Raw genomic sequence first — 18,171 nt, 5'->3', positions numbered from 1 at the left:
AATCCTATGTATCATATATGCATATATGTATACAAAACTTCACAATAAATAATAGGGATATCTTAATTGGGAGAGCTTACTAGATATGTGAAGGTCATGAGTGTTACCAAACAGTGAGGGTAGCTCAATTAGGAATGTGTTATACTAAAGATTTGAAGGTCACGTGTACGATCTAAGAAATTTCAAAAAATATTTTAAAGAGTTAGATCGATCGTTCGACAAAAAACCGACATACCAAAATTTATATTCATCAACAATTGATGTTGATTTGGTCATTAGTAATAGTTGGTACAGTGTCAAACACTCACATCACTCATACATGAGATAACTCAATTTGGTTGCATAGTTTGGAAAGGTCACATGTACCATAGCATAGTTAACAGAGCTTTATATTTGACATTTGAACCTCACTCTTTTAATCAAATAGTGGAGATGGTTCAATTGGGAGAGCGTCACATGTTCGATCCACGTTCACCACATTTATTGTATTTATTGTTTTATTTTTATAAAATAACATTTTTTTTATTGTATTTATCGCTTAACTTCATTATATACCATGCTTTTTTTTCTTATATTTTCAACATTGAATTTATATAACATTTTCCTTTCTCTACAGCATTATTCAACTTTTTTTATTAGGTCATTTTATAGGTTAATTTGAATTTTTGTTGTCCTACAAAGAAAACATTTTACATTTTGTATATTAGATAAATTGTTTCATAAATATAATTTTAAGTAATAAATGTGAGGATGAGACAATGGAAAAAGAATTATTTTATTTTATTTTATTTTTATATTGATTAAATAATAAATCATTTTAACTTTTATGTGAAATAAGTATTTTTTTTTATAAAAAAAGGTTTTGTTGAGTATTTTGGTGTTGGGTTCTTTTATTTTCTTATAATCATCAACACATAAAAAAAACTTAATTAATAAGGACAATTCATGTCTAAAACAAATTATAACGATAAAGTTTAAGACTTTGACAAATGGGTAAAATAGTTTTAAGAAAAAAATTTATTCTCTTCTTAACCAATTTTAAAAATAAAATTGTGTTTTTTTTCTTAACCAATTTTAAAAATAAAATTGTGTTTTTTTTCTTAACCAATTTTAAAAGTAAAATGAAAATGAAAATGAAAATAAATTCAAAACGTTATTTATCTTATTTATATTTTGTTGTTGGAAATCAATTAAATTTTTTATATAGTTATGTATTTACATTTCAAGATATTCGTGCTTTTAAAATTGAATTGTCCAAAATAATAATAATAATAACAACAACAAAATTAATATTTAGTTTCAAGTATTTAAAAAAATTAATAATTTCAAGATAACGTGCGATAAATTTTAAAAAATATTTTTGAAAAAAAGATTTAAAATGTGTGTATTTCGCTATGAAATTAATCTATAATGTTTAATAATCTTTTATGGTAATTTAACCTACATATAAAACGTTAGTGGTATAGAACAAACTAAACACATTTTTTCATATAAATATTTATAAATAGGTCAAACCAAACATGTAAGTGTTTAGATTTTCAACTCATTTTACAAAAAAAGTTTTTTTTAAATGTATTCTAAAAAAAATATTTTTTTCAAAGACAATCCAAACGGACCCTTACTCTCTTGCATACAAAAGTTAATGGTTGTAATCATGCACTAAATATTAAAATGAAAAAAGGAAAAAGAGAGAACTAAAAGCATTATCGGACTTGATTTCACAAAATTGACATTGCATCATTTTTCTTGCTCCACTACATACATCTGTTTGAGTCTTTCCCTAACATTACAAAGCATAAGGTTAGATTGACGTTAGATTTAAACAATCATAGAAATTATAAAGCCAATAGTAAGGAATAAGAAGGATTTTAAAGAAAGTCTAAATAAAAGTGAATGTACAAATGTTTGCACAAAAATGATTGAAGGGAAGTTCTTTATATTATTGATAAAAATAGAAGTTACGATATATGAATTATTCTAGAAATTTAATTATTGAAGTAAAGAGATAGTTTTTTAATGTCTTAACCTAATAAGGGTTGTGAGAATGTAATTAAAAGATAATAAATAAATAATATTTTTTTTTATTTTTAATAATAATAATAGTAATTAAATCATTTTAATTTTAGTGTGTGATGAGTGATTTTTTATTTTACTTTTAATTATTAAATCATTTTAACCTAATATGTCATGAGTAATGTTTTTTTATTTGTTTTTAAAAAATTACTCATTGCATTGTGGAGTGTTTTTCCAAAAAAAAATCACCAAACCTACCCTAAAATATTCAATAACAACAATTTTCACGTTTAAAAGCAAATGCTATTATTTGTAAATTTAAGATTAAATGTTTTAAGAAACATATTATTAATTAATTTTAAAACTTCTTAATCAATAAGAATATAAAATATTAATTACACAAGCAAGAATGAAGTAAAGAACGTAAGTGAAATTAGAGAATTATCATTTGGACAAAATTGTTAAAAAATAATTCTCCATGTTCGATAATAAGATAATATAAGATTGGTACAAAAGTAATATGTTTTGTAATAATTTTCTTTACAAATAAAAACATTTATATACAACAAATTCATATTATAGAACTAACAAAAAAAAAAAAACAATGACATTTTCTTAAGCCGACTTTCAACATAATACATAGATGTAAAAAAAATAAAAATTGAATATAAGAGGGGGATATACCTTGTAGCCATCTGAGATTTACTTTATTAATATAATATCGAATTTTGATTATTTTTTTCTAATTTATGGTACATCCGAAATCTATAAACAGGAACCTTTGTCATTTGGAAAAGAGAGTAGAGTTTTTAAACAAAGAATTCTTTGGAAAGAAAAAGTTTTTACAAAAAAAAAATTAGAGAAAGTCAGAGCAATGTAAAGAATTTCTGCCGTTTGGAATAAAGTTTATGGAAAAGTTATTGTTTTTTTTACGTATTTTTACCATTTTTTTTGTTTTGTACTTTTTTTCTTTTTTTTATTTCTTTTTAGTAGATCAAATTTCGTTAAAATAGATTTTGTGAAAGGTTGCATGTGCTAGAGATTTACTCGCCAATCTGCTAGTAATTTTCTTTGGAATTTGATTTGTTTTTCTTTTTTTTCTTTTTTAAAAAGAAATATATAAGAATTTTTTTTCCTTTTTTTCCTTTTCTTTTATTTCTTTTTACTTTTCTTTCTCCTTTCTTTTTTATATTATTATTTATTTTATATTTTCGTTGTCTATTGTTTCTATTTCTTTTTTTATTATTTATTTTAACTTATTTTTCTTGCATGCATAATAATTATTATCATGTAGTATTAAATTTATGAATATTATTTTTTACACTTCAATGTTACCATGAATTTTATATCAAATTTTTGTATATCATATTTATCTTTACTTTTTATCATTTTAAAAAAAATCACACGATGAAATTAGAAATATCTAAGAGTCCATTATTTCTAAATTCTTGAGGTGAGAGAATCGCTTCTCTGTGAGTCCAAGATCGATTCTCAATATTTTTTAAAAATAAAATCTTATCTTACTTGCTTAATTCATTGTGTGATATATTTGATTCTATTGTGCATTATTTTCTATTGACTTAATTTTGAAGTCTTTCTTAAATTTTCTTTTTTAACCATTTAGAAATTTTTACTTTAAAACTATCTTTTTAAATTTTTTAAAAAATGTTTAAAATATAGATCTATATTTTATAAGTTTTCTCTAATCAACTTTTTTAATAACTCACTACTATTTCGCTAAAAAAAAATCATATGATGGAATTTAAGAAATTTGGGAGTCCAATTTCCTAGAATGCTTAAGGTGAGGGATTAATATCTCTGGGAGTCCAAGATTTGATCCCAAGAAAAAATGAATTTAATCAATATTTTTTTAAAAAAAATCTTTATTCAAAGACTAGCTCATGATAGACTTTGAGAAATTGTAATAATTTCTCATTATCTTAAGGTGAGAAACTTTTCTCAAAATATAGTCTAATTAATTGAATACTATTCCACTTATTTTATGAGATCATTCCTTCAAATATTAGAGTAACGAGGAATAAAATAAGACATTAGTTTTAAAATTTAAAAAATATATTTTTCAATTCAAGATTTTAAATTTGGCCACCATTTTTCTAAATGGATGTTGTGGGGTGCTAATACATTCCCACACATAAATGACCCTCGAACTCAACTCTATATTTTACAGACCATTTTTTTAAAAAAATTGTTTACTTTATTTTGGTGTCCAATCACATCATAAAAAAGATTGGTGGCGACTCCTATTTTCTTTTAAAAATAACTCTTTTGAGGACGTCGACTGCTCCGCGTCATCTAGCTTATTTTTCCTGTCATGAGATGCTTGTCTTATCCATGGTCCTTGACGTTGGTAATTTATTTAAAATATCTTAGTTTGATGAGTTAGTGGCTACACCTTCATCTACCTTCTAATTCTACAGGGATGCACGAAAAGAGCATGTTGTAGCCACCTATTTTTATCCTACCAATACTTTTTTTTTAAAAAAAAAATAGTAATAATGACTAAACTTTTATTTATTTATTTTTGAAAAAAAAGTAAAAAAATTAGTAATAACATAATATCTTATAATATCTCATTTTCATTATTTTAGAAAATAAAAAAAAATCAATTTATTTTAAATAAAATATTTTAATATCACATTTATCTTATTTGTACTATTTTAGGAAAAAATAAATGAACTTGTTTTAAATAAAATTTTCTAATATCAATTTTAACTTATATCATTCTACGAAAAAAAGAAATCCAATTTTAAATTAAAAATCTTTTAATTTCCATTTCATTTATTAAGTTATTTTTCACAAAATCTCAAAATATCTAATTTAATTTATTTTAGAAAAATGAAAATTTGTTTTATTAACATAATATCAAATTTTGATTTTTGTTCTTATTATTTTTTCCTAATTTGTGGTACACCCCGGGTTTAATAGGTGTCTTTGTCATTTGAAAAATGGATGAGAGTTTTTTGAAACAAAGAATTCTTCGGAGTGAAAAAGTTCTTACAAAAAAATTCTTTAGAAAAAAGTTGTTAGAGAAATTTTTTTTGGGAGAATTTATGTGAATGGGAAGAAAAGTTTCTCCAAAAGTAGTTTTTTTTTTTCATTTCATTACGTTAGTTTCGTTATCATTTTTTGTTTCAGTATTTTTTTATTTCTCTTTACCAAATCAAATCGCGTGTTGAAATAGACTTTGTTAGAGGTGACATGTGATAGAGTTTTACTCCCAAGGATCCGCACCTCATCGACAAGTAATTTTCTTTGGGATTTGATTTTTTATTTCTCTTCTTTTTTTCTTTAAAGATAGAGAGAAAGAAAAAATTGTATAAGATTTTTTAAAATGTTATTTTTGGCTTTTTTTTTAGTTATTTTTATATATAAAAAAATAACCTTAGTCTTTTTCTTCTCCCTAAATAATAGAGAAAAAGAAGGCATAAAATTTTTTTTAACTCTTGATCCTCGTTTTCTTCTTTCTAAAAATATGGAGATAATGAATTAGTAATAGAGAATTATGTCATTACTATTAAATATATATATATATAATATAATATATATATATATATATATATATATATATATATATATATATATATATATGTATATGTATGTATATATATGTATATGTATGTATATATATTATTGTTATTGTACTCATTTTTATATTTATTAGTGTTTTCTTTCTGTTATTATTATACTTGTTATTGTTGTTGATATTCTTTTTATATTACTATTTATTCTCTATTAATTATTTTATTATTTATTACTTTATACATATATATATATATATATATTTCTTTGTTTCACTACTTTTTTTTTTGTTTATTTCCTTATTTTATTTAAGTGATTATGTTTTCCTTTCTTTTACTCATTCATATTACTATAATAATTATTATTAGATGCACTTGAAGGTAACTCTTTCTATTTAAATTTATTAATGTTTTAAAATCCTTCCTATTTAAAATTCTTTATGTTTTAAAATAAAGATTTTTTTAAAAAAAATCATTTAGCAAATTTGTCTCTAATGCTATAAATGTTTTATGTTTTTTCAAAACCTTCAAAATTTAACATATGATTTCATAAGGTTTCCTAAACCAGTTTTTTCTAAAAACTTCAACCGTTTTTCTTTAAAAAAAATCCTACGATAGAATCTAGAACTTTCTGGGAGTCTGTTATTTCTAGATTCTTGAGGTGAGGGATGAATATCTTTGTAAGTCTGAGATTTGATCCCAAGAAAAAATGAAATTAATTAATGTTTCAAAAAATCTTTATTCAAAGACTAGCTTATGATAGATTTTGAGAAATTGTAATAATTTCTCATTTTCTTAATGTGAGAAACTTTTCTTAAATATGTAGTCTTAATTAATGAAATATTATTCCACTTATTTTATGAGATCATTGCTTCAAATATTGGAGTAATGATGGGTGAAATAAGCCATTAGTTTAAAAATAAATTAAAAAATATTTTCAATTCAAGATTTGAAATTTGGCCACCGTTTTCTAAATGGGTGTCGTGGGATGCTAATACATTCCCCACACACAAATGACTCCCGAACTCAACATTATTTTTTCGCTGACTATTTTTTTTAAATTGTTTACTTTATTTCGGTGTCCAATCACACCGTAAAAAAGATTGGTGGCGTCTCCTATTTTCTTTTAAAACTAACTCTTTTGAGGACGTCGGCCGCTCCGCGTCGTCTCGGGCACGTGGCGACATATCTGAATCATAAAACTAACAAAAAAAAACAATGTCATTTCCTTAAGCCGACTTTCAACTTAATACATAAATATATATATTTTTAAAAAAATAAATTGAATATAATATTGAGATATACATGTGATACAATTCTTCTTTCCTTACCAATAAAACTACTAGAAATATATGAAACTATTTATGGGATGGAAGAGAAAGATATGCCATATTTAATTTCTAATAGAATTTTAAAAGTTAAAAGAAAATTTTAGAAGGTTTAAAATGTTGAGAGATTTCACTAATTACTTGCATACTTATAATATATCCTTTGGAATTTAATATATATTTATAAAATTTTAAAATTAATTATAGAAATAAATAGATAGCTTTTCAGATTCTAACCTTTTAATCTCTTAAATAATAAGTTATGCATGGAGGTGAAAATTTGAAAAGATTAAGTTGTCGAATTTAGTAGAGATCGGCAGTAGTAGTGGCAAGTGTGTGATATTTTGCTTATGTGGAAAATGTGAGATTGTAAGTTACTTTTTAGAAGACCAAGAGATTGGATTAGAATCGAGGAAGGCAATGAATCCGGACGTGAAACGTCAATTAGAAGTATCACATGCCCAATCAGAGTCACAAAAAATGTGTAGAGAGAACGAACCTTTGCGAAAATTTATTCCAAGGGTCAGGGTTCCACATTATTGGAGGATGCGTTTGACTACCAAGAAGTGATTGGTAGTTGGTTTGTGCATGAATTGATTGACACTATTTACAAAGAATGCAATGCCAGGGCGTGTAAAGGTAAGATATTGCAAGGAACCAACTAGTCAACGATAAAAGGGTGAATCATTAAATGGTGGTGCAGTGATATAAAGATCAAGAGAAGAAGACATTGATGTGGCACAAGATTTTGCAGAGGCCATTCCCGAGATATGAAGAAATTCATTGAGATATTTGGCTTGGTTAACAAATTTGTCATTAGTGGAAGAATGTATTTCGAGACATATAAAGTATTTTAAAGGACCAAGATCTAATATTTGGAATTCAAGGGCCAATTGGTTTTTTAAAAGAGAAATATATGAAGATTCATGACCAGTGACAATGATGTCATCGACATACAAAAGCAAGTGAGAGAGAATTTGACTAAACGAATAAATAATGAGGGATTAGAGGTAGAACAAACAAAAACCAGAGTAAATAAATAAGATGTAAAGCGTTTAGAACAAGCGTGACAGACCTGTTTTAGGTCAGAAAGACTCTTGTGTAGGAGACACACGTGATTTGGACATGTTTTGTCCTGGAAGTTAGTGGGTTGAAACATGTAAACTGTTTCCTGGAGAATACCATAAAAAAGACATTTTTAACATATAACTGGGTCAAGGACCAATTCTCTCAATAGCAAGAGCAAGAATAGCTCATATATTGGGTTTCTTAACAACAAGACTAAATGTTTCATCAAAATCAAAACCTTGTTCCTAATGATAACCTTTAACAACTAGTCGCACTTTGTGAAGAGCAACAAAGCCATCGGGATTATATTTGTTTGAAAAATTCATTTGTAACCAACAATATTCATATATGGAAATCGAGGTACTAAGGATCAAGTACCATGTGCTTGAAGAGCATTGAATTTTTTACACATCGTAGTTCACCATTCAAAATACTTGGAGGCTTCAGTGTTGAAAAGGTTTGAAATCATTCTATTTTGCATATGTTCTTATTGATAAGAAGTAACATTTATACAAATTACAAATGAGTGAATATGGTAACAATTACAATAGAACCAAGTTGGTTTTTTTGGAAGAGGTGTAGCGAATGGAAATATCTTTGTGAAGAACTTTTTTCCAAACAAAGTGGTAATCAATCTCAATTAATGTGTTTGGTTCGAGCATGAAAAACTGAATTATAAGACAGAGATATAACAAAAACATTATCACACCATAATGTTGGTGAGGTCTTGAGAGGAACACGTAGATCACATAGAAGCTTTTAGATCCAGTAAAGATCGATAGTAGTAGTGGCAAGTGAACGATATTTTGCTTTTGTGGAGGAACGAGAGACTGTAGATTGCTTTTTAGAAGACCAAGAGATTGGATTAGAATCGAGAAAGGTTTGTAGAAAGAACGAACCTTTGCAAAATTTTATTCCAAGGGTTGGAGTACCACGTAGATATCTGAGGATGCACTTGACTGTCAAGAAGTGAATGACGGTTGGTTTGTGCATGAACTGGCTGACACGATTTACATAGAACACAATATTAGGACGTATGAACGTAAAGATATTGCAAGAAACCAACTAGTCTGCGATAAAGGGATGGATCATTAAATGATGGTGCAGTGGTATAAAGTTCAAGAGAAGTAGACATGAGAGTGGCACAAGATTTTGTAGAGGTCATTCCTGATGTGTGAAGAAAGTCATTGAGATATTTAGCCTGGTTAATAAAGATGCAATCAGTGGAAGAATGTATTTCGAGACATGTAAAATATTTTAAATGACCAAGATCGAATATTTGGAACTCAAGGGTCAATTGATTTTTTAGAAGAGAGATGTATGAAGAGTCGGGACCAGTTACAATGATGTCATCTACATACTAAAGTTTAAGTGAGAGAAGATCCAACTGATCGAATGAATAATGAGGGATCAGCGGTAGAATCAAAAAAATCCAAAGTAAATAAATAAGATGTAAAGCCTTCAAACTAAGCGTGAGGGACCCGTTTGAACTATAAAGACTCTTGTGTAGGAGACACACATGATTTGGATATTTTTGTCCTAGAAGCCAGTAGGTTGAGACATGTACACTGTTTCCTAGAGAATACCATGAAGAATAGTATTTTTTACATCTAATTGGATTAAGGACCAATTATATTGACCAGCAAGAGTGAGAATGATGCGTATGGTGGGTTTCTTAACAATAGGACTAAATGTTTCATCAAAATCAAAATGTTGTACCTGATGATAACCTTTCGCAAAAAGTCTCACTTTGTGACGAGAAATAGAGCCATCGGAATTATATTTTGTTTGAAAAACCCATTAATTACAACCAATAACATTCATAGATGAAAGTCGAGATACTAAGGACCAAGTACCATGTGCTTAAATAGCACTGAATTCCTCACACACCGTAGTTCACCATTCAAGATACTTGGAGGCATATGTATATGATGTGGGAGTTGGGAGAGCAGTTGTGATGTGGAAGGCCTTTGGCTTATAAATACCTGATTTTGCTCGAGTTTGCAAAGCATGAGTGTTCCGAGGAGGAGGTGGAACAAGTAAGTTACTTGCGGCAGCATTTATCTCATTTCATGTATTAATTGTAGATGAAACATTCAAAGACTCACAAGTGGCACAGTATTCATAAAAAAAGGAGCAAGTAATGTCAACCGGGAGGTTGAGAAGGTAGGGATTGAATAATTAGGAATGGAGATAGGATTTGAAGGTGTGTAATGTGGAATGTTTAGTAAGCTGAGTAGTAGGCTTGGACTAGAATTGGATAGAGATTGAGATGGAGAAGAGGTGGTAGAATTTGCATAAGAAAAGATTGTTTCACGAAACATGATATGTCGTGAAACTATGGTTTGTTTGGTTAATGGATTGTAACAAATATAGCCTTTAAAATTGTGAGGATAACCTAAAAATATGTGTTGTGTGGTTTTGGTTCAAATTTGTGTTTGGTGTAAGGTTTGAGAAGGGGATAATATGCACATCCAAAACTTTTAAATGATGCAAATTAGGAGTATAACCAAAAAGCACTTTGAATGGTGATGACATTTTAAGTGAGGAGAGGGCATTTGATTAATAAGAAAAACAGTGGAAAAGGCGTAAGACCAAAATTCAAGAGGAACAGATGATTAATGAAAAATTAGAGACATTACAGTTTCAACTATGTGATGATGTTTACGTTCAACGACACCGTTTTGTTCAAGAGTATAAGGGCATGGTTTTGGGTGAGAAATACATTTGGAATAAAAAGAAGAATTATAAGGTGGTGTTGTAAAATTCACCACCACCATCTGATCGATTTTTTTTTTTTTTTTTGAGATATTTGACTTTCAATAAAAGCAACAAAGATTTTAATAATAGATAGAACGTCACATTTGTAAGAAATAGGAAAGAGTCAAGTAAATTTGCTAAAATTATCAATAAAGCTAACATAATATTGATTTCCATTAGAAGAAATTGTTGGAGAGGATAATCCTCACAATCAATGCGAACAAGTTCAAGAGGTGTAAAAGAAGTTGATAAAGACATAGAAAAAGGTAATTTTTTTTCATTTTTGATTTTAAACAACTAATGCAATTGCAAGTAGAAATAGAAGAAGAACATAGGTCTCGATAAGTGCAATCCGAAAGCAACATTTTTTTTCCCACCAAAAATGTGATTTTTGACATTTTATGACATTCTTTTTCTTCCTTCCTTTCAATATGGGATGTATACAACTGTCATAATATGTCATTTTTTCTTGTAGTGTGAAGAACACGACTGTTTTATGCTATGGACGATAGGGTAACACAAATCTATTTGCACAAAAGAGCAAATAGAGTAGAGAAACATATTAAAGAAAACGAGATTCGTGACTCAACCATTTTCTAACATGTTTATGTTTTGCAGTAGACGTTTTGACCAGTATGCGAGTTGATCGTTAGGCATTTTGACCAGTAGGTGATTTGACCAAATTACGAGCTGACCAAAGAAAGTGTTCTATTCAGGCGAGATACCAATAATTCAATAGGCGAGATACAAGGCAAATTAGCACGCAAATTGTCTAGGCGTTAAGGCTTTTCAACATACTACTCTTTCTAGGCGAATTGCAATCTGTATCAGAAATCATGCGTTTTTCTAAAAATTTCTACACCAAAATCGAACAAAACGAGTTAACGAAAACCAAGAAATTGCTTTTTTTATAAAAGGTTGAATTCCAACTTATCTATATACCAAGTCAAATCAAGGTTTATAATAATTTTGGAATTACTATTACTTCATCTATATATATTATTGTAATTTTCACTAATACACACTAATTAGTTGATGAACTAGCTTTTTATTCATTTTAAATTAGTGAAAAACTCAAAGACAAGAACTTCAAACTTATATGATCACACAACAAATAAAAATTCAAAGTATAAAAGTATTTTTTTCTCTGGTTTAAAAGTTTTATAGAACAAAAACAAATGCAATTAGAAAGGAGATTCGTAGAGGACTTCAAAATAGAAATGTAGAAGAACAATAAGCAGCGGATGAGAAGAAAAGTAAACAAAAATTTGGAATGAGAATTTGATTTGAAAATATCACTTTCACTATATTTAACAAAGTATATATGTGTGTGTGTGTGTGCGCAAAATGAAGCATATAATAAAAATTATATGATTTTAGTAATGCTTATCTTGAATTTGTCTTTTCATGTTGTTAAAGAACAATGGGATGAGGAGGGAAAGAATATATAAGAACAAAAAAAATGAGAAAGATGATGATATTGGAGAATGAAAAACAAGATAATATTCTTATTACTGTTTATACCCAAAAACTACCAAACCAATTAGATGACTAAAGAATTTGAGAAACTTTACTCTTTTTTTTCTTTCTTATAAATCAAACAGAGGTTTCTTTTTTTATTTACGTTCTTTTACTAAAGTAATCAAATTTTTATTTATTAATTCAAAGCCATGTAAAATGAAAAATTCCAAATAATCTTTATTACTAACAAATGAATGTAAATTTTGATTAAATTTTACTTGCTACTAAAATATCATTATCCCGTGTGTACATTACCGAATTGATTTGTTCTTTCTTTTTTTTTTTTTTTTTTTGTTAACATTGAAGTCGATTTGATTTGTTCCAACGGCACAACCTTTTTATCACGTCTGTGAACCTGCTATCAAAAGTTTGTTTTTGTCGGTTGATCAAGGGCGAACGATGGGAAGGGGTGGCCAAGATGATGGTTGTCAATTTAAGGAATTTGGATTAACAGAGAATCTGTGTATGAATTTTAAAAAATGCAACCGCACAATATAACAATTAGGTTCAAAGTATGAGCATGTATAGTAATATTTTTAAGATGAGAAGAGGGTGTTTGGGGAGGGAAAAAGAAAGGAAAGGGAATGAGTATTCATTTCTATGTTTGGGGGTGGGATTAGGTTGGGGGGAAAGGAATAAGTTTATTCCCCTTAATCCTCCTCTTTCTCCCTCTCAATCTCTCTCTTTCCTCCTCTTAATCTTTTTCCTTCTTCACTAAAAACAATCATATCAAACTTTTCTCTTTTTCCAAAATATAATTATATTTTTCTTAACAATTATATTTTACTTTTCATTTTTCCATAATAATTTTAAATATATATCAACATACACATATAACAAAATTTCACTCTTTAATTTAATTAAAAATATATCTAATTAAATTCAAATTCAACAACGCTAAAACAAAATTTCACTCTTTAATTTAATTAAAAATATATCCAAATATCTAATTAAATTCAAATTCCGCTAAAAATACAAATCTAGTGATTAATTAAAATATTCAATCCACAAATAATTAATTAATTTTAATTTCATAAAACTACAAATATTCAATCCAATAATTATTTGTCCGTTTGAACTGCATGATCCATTTTTATTATGGTTTCCATTGCGTTTTTTTTTTATTATTATTTGCATTATCATGATGTACAATGTAATTGACATCACCGTTTAATTGCATTCCAAATTTATATATATGTATATGTACTTCATTTCGTTTCAATGTTACTATGTTCATCCTCGTTTGTTTAAATCGATTGTAAACAATATGCAATTTCCCAATATTGCACTAACAACATCAATTTTAAAAAATAGATCTAATTTTTTTTACACGTAAAGCATCAACTAATTTATTGGCACTGAAAGCTTACGTAAAAAATTTACAAAAACTAATGGAACATATTTTTCAATAAAAAAATCTAAATTTTGTTAAATTAAATATATGAATATTTGTGTATTGGATTTACTATATTTTTTTTTTATAAAAAAATACAAGAGTACAAATTTAAAAAAAAAAAAAACATAATAAGCTATTTTTGTCATAATCGTGAAAACCTTTGAAAATGAAAAAAAAAATACATATATTTTATATTGGACTTACATCTTAAATTGAACTACAAACTAAAGACGGATGAAAAAAATAAATAATACAATTTCTTTGTGAATTAGATTTACGGTACAAAATTCAAAAATATATTTTTCACAAAGAAAAAAAATTAATACAATTTGTTTTGAGTATTGGATGTAATGTAAAAAAAAATTAAGAAAAAAATGCTACTACTCAAATGAGAAAAAAAAAAAAAAAAAACTTCACTTTTGGAATTGTATTGGTGGTACCTTACAAGTAAAAAAACTATTTATACAAAATCAACAAAAAAAAATTAATATAAATTTTTTAGTGTGTTTGAGTCATGATACAACTTAACTATAAAAATGAATTTCAATACAATTTTTGGTTGTAAAGGTTTTACCGTACAAACAACAGACAAAAATTTACACAGATGCAGAAAATATTAGCACATATTTCATTTTGTATTGGGTTCAATTAGTTTTTTTTCTTATATTGAGGTTGACGTACAAATTATTTTTTTACACAAATAAAAAATACAATATTTTTATCATAATCCTTCTCCCAAACAAGGATTATAAATAATCTTCATAATCCACTAACTTAATCATTTCTGCGAGAACAATTATAAATAATCTTTTCCTTTTTATAATCCCCATTTTTCTTATTCTTCTTTCCTCATTTTTCTTTCCTAAACAGTCAATGACTCATAGTTATTGTGAATTTATCTTCCTTTTACCACTAAATCAACTTGGGAGGATTCTTATCCATTATCATTACTTTAAAAGATAATAACAAAAAGAACTATTCATTTTGTAAGGCTTTTACTGTAGTGTAAATACAATGGTATATGTGCAGTCAATCATATTGAAGTTGATTGTTTAAGTTCTTCCAAATGATTATATTCCTTTTGGTTTTTTGGGTGTGCCTAATAATTATATTTGTGGGTCTTAGCATTAGGAGACTAGTAGTCTATGAAGCACAGTGACATTTATGATTGGTGATTTAGATATTTCTTATTTGACACGTAATTTGACATATTTTTTCTTTTTATGTTTCTCATGCTCCATTATATAATAAATTAAGTTTCAAGTTGTGTGGTGGATTTTCTAATAAATAAGTAGTAATTTAAGCTCTTGGTTTTCATTTGCTTAAGACATTGAATTCGGTCTAATGACCTAATCGGGAAAATGGACAAAATCCACTACGAGCTTTTCAATATTCTTTCTCAATCTTCTCTTCTTTGAGCCTTTTTCATTGAGCAGATTCATTGAGGGATTTTTTAGACATTTTCTATCTTTTCTCTCGGGTACATTTGGGGAAGGCAAGATTCAATTTGGACATCGATTCTGAGGGTGTGCTAGTCCCATTCTGAACTAAAAGAACTCGAATCGAGAACGTCCGTCTTCCATAGAAAAGTCATTTCCTTCTCCATTCACCAATAACCCGAAGGCTAAAAAAAGTGCAAACTCGAGCTAAGTTTGATAAAGTCCCAAAGGCCTCACAATATTCTTTGCACCGCACCGTGGGGGATAGTCATCTAGACCCGGCCATAGATCTTTGCTCCTCGCAATATTCTTTGTCAATATTCTTTGAACCGTAGTTAGGAGTCCGGAGGATTTATCCGTAGGACTATCCATTAGAAGGAGGACTCTCAGAAAGAAGAAGAAGGACTCTAAAATGGAGGAACTGTCTTATGGCGCCTTCTTTTTCTTCTTCGCACATCCGGTCCGAAGGACTGACCGCAGAGGTTAGGAGTCTGACTATCGATAGGATGAAAGTACATAAAGGAGAAATCTCAATCCTAAAAACTCCCAGAAAGAGAAAGCCTATGGGAGTCCGGAGAAGGAGCCTCCTTGCCGTAGGTTTAGGAGTTGGAGGCCCTCCTTGGCAAAGAGAGAATGAGACATGATGGGTGGTTAATTAGTGGAATAAGACTCAAGAGGAGCGGTCGAAGAATGATTCCTCTCCTGTAATATAGTGTTGTGAACACCTATTGGTCGTATGGTAGAGCTATATGGTAAAGAGACTCCATAACCGCTACGAGGGCAGGAACTTCTAAAGCTTGAAAACCGACAATGCTACCGCCCCATGGGGTTAGAATATCTCGACCGAAGAGTTGAAAGGTGAGCGGGGTCCGAGAATATGGACCACTTAGCTTTCGTTGTGGAAGAACTATCAGTCCTTTCAATTGCAGACGATAACTAGCTTTTATTCTTTGCGATTATGAATAGATGAATACGATTATAGAGTAGGATATGAATAAGAGAGGAGATGCGCAAGATAAGGGTCGAAGAAGCGAGCACGCGCTTTCTCATCCATCCCTTTCATTTTGACCCCCATTTCAACTCTAACTGAGCGTAGTATTATTCCTTTTTTTTAGTAGCTGTAGGGAAACCTGCGGCTGGATTGAATCCATAGCGTCCAACAAGAACATCCATAAGGAGGAGCGGATTATGGCCGTTCGATTATATTATCATTATCTTTCTCATTCCTTCTTTTTGTGATGAGAGATTTCTCTTCTCTATCTTTATCTGGGCGGGATCTCATCTCTGAGCAGCGACATTCTCACTGGACGCCCAAGAAGAAATCGAATCGTGGAATTCTCTCCCGGAGTAGCGGAACTAACAACTTTCTTAGAAGGTAGAATTACGAACTTCAACACTTCTATTCAAGTGGATGAGATGGGTCGAGTTTTTTCTGTAGGAGATGGGATTTCTCGAGTTTATGGATTGAAGGAGATTCAAGCTAGGGAAATTGTGGAATTTTCCAACGGTGTCAAAGGAATAGCCTTAAATCTTGAGAATGAGAATGTAGGTATTATTATCTTTGGTAGTGATACCGCTATTAAAGAAGGAGATCTTGTCAAGCGCACCAGATCGATTGTGGATGTTCTGCGGGAAAGGCTATGTTTGGGCGTGTGGTCAACGCCTTGGAAGTACCTATTGATGGAAGAGGGTTCTAAGCGATCATCAGCGAAAACGTGTCGAAGTGAAAGCCCCTGGGATTATTGAACGTAAATCAGTGCACGAGCCTATGCAAACAGGGTTAAAAGCGGTGAATGGTCTGGTTCCTATAGGGCGTGGCCAACGAGAACTTATAATCGGGGATCGACAAACGGAAAAAACTGCTATAGCTATCGATACCATATTAAACCAAAAGCAAATGAACTCAAGGGCTGAGAGTGAGACATTGTATTGTGTCTATGTAGCGATTGGACAAAAGCGTTCCACTGTGGCACAATTAGTTCAAATTCTTTCAGAAGGGAATGCTTTGGAATATTCAATTCTTGTAGCAGCCACCGCTTCGGATCCTGCTCCTCTTCAATTTCTGGCCCCATATTCTGGGTGTGCCATGGGGGAATACTTCCGCGATAATGGAATGCACGCATTAATAATCTATGATGATCTTAGTAAACAGGCGGTGGCATATCGACAAATGTCATTATTGTTACGCCGACCACCAGGCCGTGAGGCTTTCCCAGGCGATGTTTTCTATTTACATTCCCGTCTCTTAGAAAGAGCTGCTAAACGATCGGACCAGACAGGTGCAGGTAGCTTGACCGCCTTACCCGTCATTGAAACACAAGCTGGAGACGTATCGGCCTATATTCCCACCAATGTGATCCCTATTACTGATGGACAAATCTGTTTGGAAACTGAGCTCTTTTATCGTGGAATTAGACCTACTATTAACGTCGACTTATCCATCAGTTGTGTCGGGTCTGTCGCTTAGTTGAAAGCTGTGGAACAAGTCTGCAGTAGTTCAAAACTTGAATTGGCACAATATCGCGAAGTCGCCGCCTTTGCTCAATTTGGGTCAGACCTTGATGCTGCGACTCAGGCATTACTCAATAGAGGTGCAAGGCTTACAGAAGTCTCGAAACAAGCACAATATGCACCACTGAACATTGAAAAAGAAATTCTAGTCATTTATGCTGCTGTCAATGGATTCTGTGATCGAATGCCACTAGAAAAAATTTCTCAATATGAGAGAGTCATTCCAAGTCGTATAAAACCAGAATTACAACAATCCCTTTTAGGTGGGTTAACTCAAGAAATCAAGATAGAACCAGATGCATTCTTAAATGAAAGCGCTTTTCCTTTCCTTTCAGTATAAGATATAGAATTTCCTATGAATTCTAGGTGGTTCGAATCCACTTCTACGCTACATTTAAGAAGATCGAATAGAAAGAGTAATGAATAAGATCTCATCACAAGAGTAATAGACAAGATTCCAAGATTCTTTTCCTTTGCTCTGCTCCTGTGAGACTGTCTTTTCCTGGCAGAAGGCCGACGAAAGCCTGCCAGTGATGAGATCGCTCTTTCTTTGATCTTCTCACTGACTGATGGTCTGTCTAAGGAGTGGTGTATTG

General features: G+C 29.8%; 1 protein-coding gene across 1 annotated transcript; it reads left to right on the top strand.

Annotated features, from left to right (window-relative positions):
• Positions 1–15,800: 15,800 nt before the first annotated feature.
• Positions 15,801–17,961, top strand: LOC105435664 (ATP synthase subunit alpha, mitochondrial). The gene is given in 4 exon segments (XM_011657901.2): positions 15,801–15,816; positions 16,308–16,688; positions 16,691–16,753; positions 16,756–17,961. Coding segments are annotated over 4 exon segments (1,620 nt in total). The 3' UTR covers positions 17,916–17,961.
• Positions 17,962–18,171: the final 210 nt, after the last annotated feature.

This window comes from Cucumis sativus, chromosome 5, assembly GCF_000004075.3.
Source record: "Cucumis sativus cultivar 9930 chromosome 5, Cucumber_9930_V3, whole genome shotgun sequence".
NCBI classification, from domain to species: Eukaryota; Viridiplantae; Streptophyta; class Magnoliopsida; order Cucurbitales; family Cucurbitaceae; genus Cucumis; species Cucumis sativus.
The sequence above is the reverse complement of the archived record's forward strand: the minus strand, read 5'-3'. Positions and strand labels throughout refer to the sequence as shown.